The sequence below is a fragment of the Echinops telfairi genome, unplaced genomic scaffold (genome assembly GCF_000313985.2).
Source record: "Echinops telfairi isolate 266 unplaced genomic scaffold, ASM31398v2 ScPeMD7_21;HRSCAF=78, whole genome shotgun sequence".
NCBI classification, from domain to species: domain Eukaryota; kingdom Metazoa; phylum Chordata; class Mammalia; order Afrosoricida; family Tenrecidae; genus Echinops; species Echinops telfairi.
In genome coordinates this window covers 1,211,998-1,223,731 of record NW_022103918.1, presented here as the reverse complement: position 1 = coordinate 1,223,731, position 11,734 = coordinate 1,211,998, and the positions used below count along the sequence as shown (strand labels likewise).

General features: G+C 40.4%; 1 protein-coding gene across 1 annotated transcript in view; it reads left to right on the top strand.

The window, feature by feature from the left end:
- Positions 1–1,787: 1,787 nt before the first annotated feature.
- Positions 1,788–11,734, top strand: part of RERG (RAS like estrogen regulated growth inhibitor) — a 153,714-nt gene continuing 143,767 nt past the window's right edge. The window contains exon 1 of the mRNA XM_004713766.2: positions 1,788–1,961. Within this exon, the coding sequence (XP_004713823.1) occupies positions 1,901–1,961 (61 nt within the window). The 5' untranslated portion in view covers positions 1,788–1,900. The remainder of the gene's footprint in view (positions 1,962–11,734) is intronic.

The window sequence follows — 11,734 nt, the reverse complement described above, 5'->3', positions numbered from 1 at the left end:
AAAACCAGGACAGATAAGTAGAAGTCACGGGGAAACAGATTAGAGCTCAAATGAAGAAAACCAAACTGCGCCATCAGATCAGTGCTGACCCATAAGGTAGCACCGCCCACTGCCCTGGTAGGTGTATGAGACTATAGCTCTTTATGGGAATAGAAAGCTTTATCTCTCGCCTGCAAAACAGCTGCTAGTTTCGAACTGCTGACCTTGCAGTTAGTAACCCAACTCATAACCCACTATGCCTCCCAGGCTCCTTTGATTGAAGGATGATAGTTCTAATCAGAAGTGACTGGCTAGAAATATAACAGCCTTCAGAGGTAGCCAACCTCATGTAGGCAAATGGACAGTAAGACACAGGGCAACCATCTGATTGTGAAAAAAAAGGATTCCCGCGGTGCCTGGAGGATTCTTTAATTCACCTCAAGATTCTTTTTGACTTCACATTTCCAGGATACGAAGACCCTAGGTGTCTGTCTTATTATACCCACCTATATAACATGTGCTTACATTTCTATAAAGAGCCCCGGGGCGGTGCCAACAGTTCAGCACTCAGTTGCTAACTGTTAGATTGGAGGTCATGTTATATAGCGGCGCCTCAGAAGATAGGTCTTGTGAAGCTTCCAAAAATATCAACCACCTGAAAACCCCGTGGAGTGCAGTTCTGACAGAATTGGCTGGATGGCAATTGGTCCTCATTACCCAAACTGAAGCCACAGCCCACAGTGACTCTACAGGACAGGCGAACTTCCCTTCAGTTTTGCAAGGCTGTGATCCTTATGAAAGCAGATTGACAGGTCTTTCTCCCACAGAGGGCCTGGGGGGCATCTAACGTCAACCTCCTGGCCCCCCAGCAGGCATTTAACCTTGTGTTACCAGCACTCATTTGGTCCTGAAAGTGCCGTTAAAAAGGAGTGTGGCATTTATCTTTGGGCACTTTTTGTGTATGTGGGGCATTGTGTCTGTCTAGCAAGATATAAAACTATACTCTGACTCTTTCTTCCAATTCCTGGAACTTGTGCATCTGTTTTGTTATTGTTGTTTTGTTTTGTCTTTTGTTTTTTGGTGGGGGAGCTGGGTGGGTCAAGGGGCTAGTCATATGCTCTAGTATAAAGTGGGGTAAAATGTAACCTTGAAATGCACAATGACGTTTTGTTACTCTGGGTATGGCTAATGTGACTGTATATTGGATAGGCCATTTCCCCTTCATGCGTGTTTATATATTGAATGTTTGCAGCCAAATGGTAAATGGATGCATTCACATGCTTCAAACATTTGTTATCAATTATTTCCAAGAAACAACCTTCAGAAACAAATTCTTTAAGGAAGTGTTTTCCAAAAAATGATATTTTGCCTAGTGAAAAACACACGTTTAGGGACCATGCAGACTTAAATTCAAAGGCTGGCTCGGAATTTTATTAGCTGAGTTGTTTAGTTTACAGTAAATTACTGTAAACTAATTTAAAGGGGATTGTGGTAAAGACCAAATAAGAAAATGTTGATAAAGTGAATGTTGGCTGGCAGATTAAAAAAAACTAAACTTGCTGCCATCAAGTCAATGCTGACTCATAGCAACTCCCTGTGGATTTCTGAGACAGAACTGTTTCTGGTAGTAGAAAGTCCAGCTTTTCTCCCACGTAGCTGTTGGTGGTTTCGAACTGCCGGCCATGTGGATTGCAGTCCAGTGCGTCACTACTACAGTATCAGGGCTGGCAGATAGTGGATAGTTAATACTAAGTCCTTTCTTCAGTCATTGATGAATTCCCAAATATCTTTTGTTTAAGGCTGTGGACTCTTCTAAAATTGCAAAGATTTGCAATGATATGGTGAAGCCAAAGGCCAGAACCACAAAGATTTCCTCAGCTCTTTAGTTTTAACAACAGTGAACTATCTATCAACGCTCATCATGGCTAAAAGTGCAGAGGTCAAACTGGCAATATTTGGGAGAGCTGGAGTGGGCAAGTCAGGTAAGATTTTGTTTCTATTCTCATTGTGACTGTTTTTGTGTGTTTCCTTGCTACTGCTTCTAGGATTGGATGTGGTGGGGTGGTGGACACTTCTCTGATACTAATGTAATACTCTTGTAGATGAAATCCCCCTTTGTTAAAAAAATTAATTTTATTGGGGGCTTTTACAGCTCTTATAACATTCCATACATCAATTGTATCAAGCATATTTTTACTTATGTTGCCATCATCATTTCCAAAACATTTTCTACTTGAGCCCTTGATATCAGCTCCCGAATTCCCTTTCTTTTTGTACAGAAATTTTATTTCAAATAACCAAATTTTCTGTACTCCTTTTTCTTGTTCACACAATTCAGTGCTTACATCACAGGACTTGCTATTCTGAGGAAAGATAATAAACAAACCTCCAAAGAAATCAGAGTATGAAAATTAAAACAAACAAACATATTTGCTCTTTTCCCTCCTCTGGATGACATCCTGAGTGGCAGATTTGATATTGCATTCACCTTGATTTTCTCAGCAACCAGCCCAACATCAGGAATATGCTGAGTGCCTGATAAAGGCTTGGGCAATGAATACATCTTTCTAAAGACAGATAGCATTAGGATCTGACACTTCTGAATTTGTGAAGGACTGGTGAAAACTTCTGAGTCCATGACTTCAAGCAAGATCGCTACTGCCAGTGCCCCTGGCACGAATTTAAGGGATCCAATTCTGGCTTTTGCATTCTCTTGTATAAAAGGTTTGTAGATATTTCAGATTAAAGGTGAAATGATGGAATTGAACCTATGCCTGATCCAATTAGAAAAAGATATCTTGGGTCTTAATGATCAAGGACTGCGAGTGCAGATGTTGCTAAAACGTCAGAGGCCACGTGCCGATTCAGAGGACGTTGCCTCCACCTCTCACCGGAGGACCGAGCAGCTGTTGGTTTGCACACAGAGATTTTAGTCCTCAGGAAAGCTCTCGCTGGTATCTAAAGGTGGGTTTGTCTAAGGGAAGCCCTAGTTGTGAATAAACGGAATGATCCTAAACAAATAGACATAAATACCTTTCAATTCTGTGATCTACCTGCTTTTCCTAACCAGGGTTTCAAGTAGTCATTCCTAAGTCTCTCTCTCTCTCTCTCTCACTTTCCTCTTTGAACTCGTTTAAGAAGGGGCTCTTTTCTGCTATCATCCTTTTCTTCAACTTGCTGCTTGCTCTTGCCTCTGGCAGAAACCAAGCAAAGAAAGCAGAGAGTTGGCAAGGCTGAGCAGCTGCCAGCCTTTACAAGATTGCAGATAGTTAAACTCCTCCCCGTTAATCTCCTCAGTGTTTCCCGATGGTGTGAGAACCCAATTTCTGTAACTGGTGGAAGGAGCCGGAGAATGAGGAAACGGCTCGCTGTGTGGAGGATGAAGGGTAGGGAGTGTGTGGGAAGGGCGGTGCTGCCAGCACTAGCTGGTCTAAGGCCTTCAGGAGTGAAAGGTTGAGGCCTGGCGCTGGCTGTTTATTATTCTTTCATTCAGAATGTATCATATACCATAAGGGAAGAGGATTTCATAACCTTAGATCAGTTACCATAAAAAGCTCTAGATGGGTAAAAGAAGTGAAAATAAAAATTATCCTTGGAGAACCACTTAGCCATAGAAATAAATCTTTTCCTCACATCTGAAAAACCTCAGAGCAACTTCCTCCGACCCCAGGCTGATCCCTGGGGCTGAACTGAGGCCATTGTTTCTTCTGTCTGCTCCAAAAGTGCTTCCATCATTTAGGTATTCCTCTCATTCTTTACTGTTCCCCTGCAGCGTTTCTTTGTCTACGGATCCTTTTTGTTTGCCTTGAACTTATTGTAAGTGGTTTCTGTCTGTGGCTGTCAACGCTCTTACTACCTTCTATCCACTGCTTGAAGCATGCTGCCCGCCACTGTAATAGTGCTACTGAAACAGCTTTTGCTAAAGTTGCCATCAGTCAACAAGTAACCCGGCTGATGACTATTTTCCAGTTCTTATCTTCCTAGGCTTCTCTCTACCATTGGATACAGTTAACCACTTACTAATTCTTGCCTACCTTGGTCTTGTGACAGTGCAAGTCTTGGTATTCCCTCAATACCTGTCTACCATCCCTTACCAGTTACTTGCCTGGGCTGCACTTCCCCAACTCATCTCTCAAAAACTAGAAGTCCTCTTGCATTCTAACTCAGCACCCTCTCCCTGAGTGGTTCCCACACCTAGCGCTGGGGCTGGCATCAACACACAAAAACAAATTCTGCGGACCTAAACTCGATTGCATAGAAAACACAGAGGTTGAACCCACTCATTAAAATACCCTTTCCAGCTCAAAACCCCTAGAGTTCTTGATTGGACAGATATCTCTATCTACCTTACACCAGAGGACTTCGAAAAAGCTCATGGAAAAATGTAATTAATCACTAGTGGAATATTTCCACAAAGTTGCTGAGGCTTCCTTGTATACATTTCACGATTTGTGTTTATTTATTTATTTATTTATTTATTTATTTTATTTTATTTAGTTAAGACTCACAGTGATTGACTACATGCTTTTAAACAATTGGGTTTTTATCTGCCCTCTATACACAGACAGTGTTGGTCCAGTTCAGCATTAGACTGTTTTCCCGAGACCTTGTAACCACACAGCATGGTTATAAAGTACTGGTTTGGCTGATGCATGGGAGACAAATTTGAGATCTTTTCCCATGGTTCAGTGAAAATAACATCAGCTACTTCCTATCTGTCAACACTGAAGGCAGGCGGGCACAATATTGAATTCATGCTTCTGTAGCTTTTTTTATTCATGTGAATGCACGCTGTCTCTGTGCCGCTTGTTTAGTCATTTTGCTATCATCCAGGCGATATCAGCCTTATGGATAGCGTTTTATTTACCTCTGCCAGAAAGTTTACTCTCTGGAACTGAACTGTAGCTCCTCACTGATGCAAACCCACCCCCACGCCACCCCACGCCCACCATCTCCAATGTCAGTCCCAAGAATGACATTGAGTTTCCCATGAGCCCAAAGAGAGTTCTCATCTGAGCGGTATTCCTCAGGACTTACCATCTAATTTCTCTGCAAACGCCCAGCTAGAGAAGCACCCATAACAGGGTCACCTTGAGACCTTGGAAGGGAGGAAGCAGAATGTCTGTGATGTGGCCTGGACCTGTGTGCATTTTTCAGAGGCCTCCAGGAGACCTGATGGTAAACAGAGAAGCCCTCTCCTGTTTCCCACCCTCAAGACCAAATTGGAATGTTGGGGCCATCCCATCCCATGTCATTTCTGTTGAGTCAATTCCCACTCAGAGTGTCCCTGGACAGTAGAGTAAAACTGCTCCCCCGAGGTCTGGAGCTGTGATCTTTACAAAGGCAGACGGTCATATCTTGGTATTTGGGGGCAATACGATTGTATTTTCCATTTGCTAAAACAGAGAATAGTAAGGCTAGGAGCCCAGAGCAAGAGCGCTGTAGCTAAACTGTTTGACTCCAGGCTTACCCTTCACTTGCTGTGTGCGCTTGCCAACCTTGAAAAGTTACTCACCTTCTCAGTTTCCCCAACGATTCAACAGGATAGAACAGTGTCTGTCTCAAACGTGGCATGGTTATTTAATGAGTTCTCACATGGACGTTGCTTAGAACAACAGTACCTGATACATAGTGTCTAAATATCAGTTTACATTATTATACTATTTTGAAGCATGCTTATGTTAATGTGTAAATTATCCAGTGACAGCAGGCAATCAAAGATATATTTACATTCAATTGAACATTTTTGTTTTCAATAAAAGCTTAAAAGCTTACGAGGCAAAACCTTTAGATGCCTACATAGCCTGCCTCTCTCTCTGTCTTTCTCTCACTCTTTCATTCAAAGTCTGTTTTAATGTCAGTTGATCACTGGTGATTATAACAATAGTCTTATGACTTATAATCAATCTTCAGGGAAAAGTCAGAAATATGTACATGTTCTCCATAAGTTAGCACCTTTAAACTTGAAAAAGTGATTTCTGTGTGTGGGCTTCCTAACCCAAAGTAATAGAGAGATTCCGCATTGTAAAAACAGAATTTAACATTAACCAACCTGTTTCGGTTGTCAGAGTAGCAATAGAAATGTCAGCACAGCCAACATTGAATAATGTACCAATTACTAAGGAGCACTGAGAAAATTGTGTGGGTGTTTGTGTGTGTGTAGAAGAGGGAGAGAGAGAAGCATTTACATTTACATGGTCTGGTGTTGTTTGATGGACTCTTCCTTCTGTCTAGTTTTACCTCACAGTTCTGTCAACAAGGGAGCAGACCAGCTTAGGGGCACCGTCCTGACCATGTGTGAGCTACCGAGACCAGGCTCCTGCCTTTTCCCAGCCCTTGCCATCTACTCCGCCCTGCAGGGTAAACATTCATCTGCGCCGGGTAAATGTAGTATGTAGGGCATGGATTTCCTTTCTGTGTGCATCAGCCTCTGTTTTGACAGGCTCCAAGTAATTAAAACAATGAGATCTGCCAATAAGTCTAGAGTGCACACCATATTTATTTAGGATAAATGAATGCTTCCTGGATTCATATTCTTCAAATTTGTAGCAAGTGTGGGAAGGACTGACAGAAAAGTGTCTCCTGAAATGTTAAATTTAGCTTCACAGTTGACATTCTCCTTTTAGACTGGAGATACCGTGTGTGACAGCTAACTAGACTGTCTGGAATGGACTAGTCTCAAGGTTAATTGAGTAATTCTATCCGCTAATTCGCAAGCAAGTCGATGCACTCATCCATGAAGGGTTAGGTTCAGACTCAGATTGCTAACCTATAAATTGGGTGCCAGACCCAAATAAGCAAGTGTTTTGTTTTCCCTTGGCACAAAGAAAAGTGATGATTTATATTTTCTCCTTCTTTCTTGTTCTTTTCTTACCAACATTTCTTCCCTTCCTGCTCAATGTATGTGGGGGTACTCCCGAAAAAACGGATTCTGTTTTCAAAGCTATATATTTAATTTTTTTTTTTTAACAAAACTATCTTATCTCCTTCAAAGTACTCTCCATTACACTTAATACATTTGTCAAATCTGCAATTCTACTCTTGGAAACCGTTTTCAAACTCATCTGTTTAGATGGCTGACAGCATCTTCCTCGTTTTGGGGGGGTGGTTGTTTTTTTCTCACCTCTTCTACATCATCAAATTGGTGTCCTTTCGTGTTCCTCTGAATTCTTGGAAACAAAAAGAAGTGGCACAGAGCAAGGTCAGGTGAGTCATGTGCATAGGGTACAAGAGGCATGCTGTTTTTTGCCAAAACTGGCACACTGAGCTGGTTGCTTGAGCAGGTGCATTGTTGTGGTGGCAATACCACTCCCCTATCTGCCACAAGTCACACCATTTTTATTGCACACTCTTGCGTAATCCTTTCAGAACCTTTAAACAGAAGGCTTGATTAACAGTCTAACCTGGTGGAATGAACTCCAAATGCACTATCCTCCTCACATAAAAAATAACAACCCCAAACCAAAAACAAATGAGCAATGTCTTGATCTTTGATTTCACTCAATGAGCTTTTTTGGGGTGAGGTGACAATAGTGTCTTCCACTGGCTTGACTGGTGTTTCCTTTCAGGGTCATAAGAACAGCACATGTCTCATCGCCAGTAATGACCTTGGGGGGGAAAGTCTGAGTCACTTTGGAGCTGTTCTTTCAAAGCACATGTTTCCACTCAATGCTCTTTTTGCTGGTCAGTCAGAACCTGAGGCACACATTTCCCAGGGACCCTTCTTATTCCAAAATCCATTAAAATTCGCTGAATTTTATCAACATTGTCATCCATTTGGGAAGCTGATGAACATCCAGTATGAGGTTTGTCATCCATTGACATTTCCCCTTTTTTGAAATGAGAAAACCACTCCTACACTTGAGATTTCCCCTAGTGCTGTCCTTGTAAGCTGTGTTCAATATCACAACAGTTTCTGTGGCATTTTTCCTGAGCAGGAAACAATATTTCACAGCCACATGCTGTTTTCTGAAATCGGCCATAAAAAAAGATGAGGTTTGAGTGAAACTGCTTTCACGGAAAAATTCACTGTGACCAGAGAGAACCTTTGCCACGATGCTGCAGGGTGCACTAACTCAGAGTTCGCCCAGCAGGGAAAAATGCGTACTATAATAGCTCCACCCAGTGAAGCTTTTTTTCCAGCGGAGCTTTTTTCCAGTTTTCTGAGTACCCCCAAATATATATCCATACATACACACATAAATATTCATATATATCATTATTGTTTTTAAAGCTATGTTTAATCTTATTTTCATGTGAGCAACAGGGGCAAATCTAATTTTAAATATGACTTTTTTCCAACGAGCACATGAAACTCCTTTGATATACATCTGTACTTTTTAGCTAGATTAGGTTTGTGTGATCTCATAGATTAAGTAAAAGCAGCAACATCACAGGTACCATGGTAGGTTTGTCTGCTAGAGAAGTAAGCTGTTGCGTTGTAGCACTTTTTCTTGACTTCAGTATTATGTATCAGTCCCTTCCCTTTGTTCAGGTCCAATGGTGTAGTGCAATGCTTTTTGAACTTTTCAAAGTACTTTTATTATAAGACAAGGATGCTGAGGATTTGACATATGTAGATATCTCATTATAGTCATATACTTATTTCACAGGCTTTATTAACCAATAAATTTTAGTCAATAAAATATAGACATGATTTGATATTAAGCCAGAACATGTTTTTGCTCATTAGACTATTAAAGTGATTCAAACAAAAGTCTTCAGTGTCTGAAATGGACTCTTCAGAAAGATATACTCATTATCGAATTTATGCTGTTGATCTAACAACACCCAGGCTTCTGGCCAGGCTGAAGCCCCCGGAATCACAGCATTGGCTCTGCACGTTTATGTGAACATTCTTGATAGCCCTGGACCTTGGATTTTACCTCTTTCAACCACAGGGTCAATTCTACTCTGACCTAGAGGGTGGCTATGGGTTGGCCTTGACTCAATAGCAATGAGTTTGGTATTTGGGGTTTAAGGCCCAAATCCATTTTCTAAGGTTTTGCACAGTTATTTTCCTAGGAGTCTACAATACTAATTTTAAGTTTTCTAAAAGAAAACCTTTGTCTAGATAAGAAGAGAGACAATGTTTTAGGTATGTGCAGACCTGGTCGAGCACCTACAAGTGACGGTGTGTGTGTGTGTGTGTGTGTGTGTGTGTGTGTATGTGTGTGTGCGCGTGCGTGCACACGTGCATAGAAACCTTTCTTAGGTGGTTGTGGAATTGAAGGAGGCCTGGTCCCTTATGTGGTTAGAGGAATCACTGATTTTTAAAGGATTCGGCCACGGGAAGAAAGGTGACGTTAAGATTGGCTTGGAGGGGTTCAAAGACTGGAAAGCAGGCCTTTCTGCTGTCAACCATATGGAAACCTGTGGCTTTCAAGTACTTAAATCTTCCTTTACATGCAAAGAAAGAAAGAAACATGAGGCAAGTAGCTTAGATTAGTTTATTTTCATTTTATACCTCTACTTGTGTTTTCAAATGGTAAGCTCATATTTATGGATGTCTAGTAGGTTATGAATCATTGCTTACCTTTCCTGGTTGCTGTTTGTGAGAACTTAGGAAAAGAAAAGTAAATGAAAAAGTGTTGTGCATTGGTAGTGATTGGACATTTTTTTCTGGCTGATGATAAGCAAACCTTAGTTAAGGTTTTTCTCTTTAGAAAAATGAAATTGGGGAGAAAACAATATTGGAAACAAAACAGAACCACTTTTCAAAGACAAAGAATATAGGTTTGTTCTTGCTTCTTCCTACTGAAATATTTATTCAAATCCAGTTGTCCTTTGGTTTTAATTAATTTGTTCATGGAAATCATGTTCCTATAATTAAATATTCACCACCATCAGTTCCAATCTGATCCTGACTTATTTTCTTGGCAACTGGCAAGGATTACCTTTGAGGGAAGGGAGTGATGAAAATTTTAAATCGTCCTTGTAATTCCCCTTTTCAGTCCTGGTTTTCCTCCAGTTTATGGGTTTGGGGAAACCAGCCAAATTTCCAAGGTGGTACTGGCCTTGAAGCCAAAATTCCAGTGCAAACGCATCTCTGTTGCTACAGCTACCTTTGAAAATATAAGGTGGTTTCAGAGAAAACAACATTAACTTCTTCCATCTTAAAAATAAGGATAGTTACGTTTATAGAGAAAAGGCAACCTGAAATTGGTAATTTCAACATGGAATAAACATATATTCAGAATCACGCACATACACATTCATATACACAGTTGTTGTTAGGTACAGTTAAGTTGATTGTGACTCATAGTGACCCCAACGGACAGAGTAGATCTGCCTCATAGTTGTCTTATTAGTAATATTGACTGGAGCAGCCTGAAAGGTCCTTCTCCCACAGAGCCACCGAGTTGATTCCAATCAAATCTTTGGGTGAGTAGGTGAATGCGTCATCACGCTACCACCAAGGCTATAGACCCTTTCACGTCACTTGCCAAGCTTTGCTTGGCAACCTGGCATCCAGCAAGTCTATTAACACCATTTTCCCAACAGCATGGGTTCACTTCGTGGTTCTGGGTCACATAGTGTGAATTCTCACAATATTCCAAACTTCTTCATAATGCTGTTGTACACATAAACACCTACCAAAGTAGAGTGTAAACATGGCTTTTATATGTACTGGGAAAGCATAAAATTCTTATGACTAGCTTTATTGTGGTGCTCTGGAACTGAATCCACAATATTTCCGAGGTAGGCCTATATGTGTGAGTATATGCAAAGATATGTGTATATAAAATATGTATACAATCATATATACATATATGTGTGTGTGTGTGTGTGTGTGTGTATATATATATCATATATCCTTGATCACTCAGCTTTTGGGAGGCAGAGCAAAATCTACATGTAAGACTTTTGCAACATTTCTTATGAATGTTTTCACTTTGTATTGCCCTGTTCTTTTCCACATCCTCCTCAAACATAAGCATTATGTTAGAATATTCAATGATCATTAGGATTTCACTGTCTGAATCTTGTAAAAGCTGATGAGTTTAATAAGAATGTTCAGTAATCAAGAAATGACCAGTGCACACAGCAGAGACCCTCAGGTATAGAGGGTGTGTATGGTCAATCCACACAAGGACGATGCTCGGCAGCCTTCGTACACGCATGGAAGGAAATTCTCTTGTCATGTGGGATTCCATTTATTGCAGCCTTGGATCGAGTATTAGGAAGCTGGTGAATCATCTTCTACAGAATGAGTTTTCATTGTTATGTAAAAGGATATATTGCACTATGTGCTTTGGTATGATGTAATGAGAAAATCACTCAACTGATAGAAAAAGATGGAGTTTAAGCACAACTCCATCCCACCCATGTTTTTTAATTTGTTTATGAAACAAAATATTAATTTGATCTTTTTAAAACTTAATAAGACAGGTATAAGAATGTGAAAAATTATGGCTCTTACAGTCCTTGAATAGACATTAAGTTGGTGTTTTGGGATAAGAATGGCATGGGGATCAAACAGAGAGGTGCCCTTAGGAAAACATAACTCAGTATCCCTCCCTAGAAAAGGAAACATTTCAGGTCATAACATAAACTAAAACTTTTTAAACTAAAAACATTTTAAAAAGCAAAGTTGTAATTTTAAAACCTTGTAATTTTTTAAAGTAGAAACTGTTTGCAAATAATATGATTCTCATGATTAAGCTTGATGTTAAGGTGTACATTTCTTTTAAAAAAAATCATTTTATTGGGGGCTTGTACAACTCTTATCACAATCCATCCATCCATCCATTGT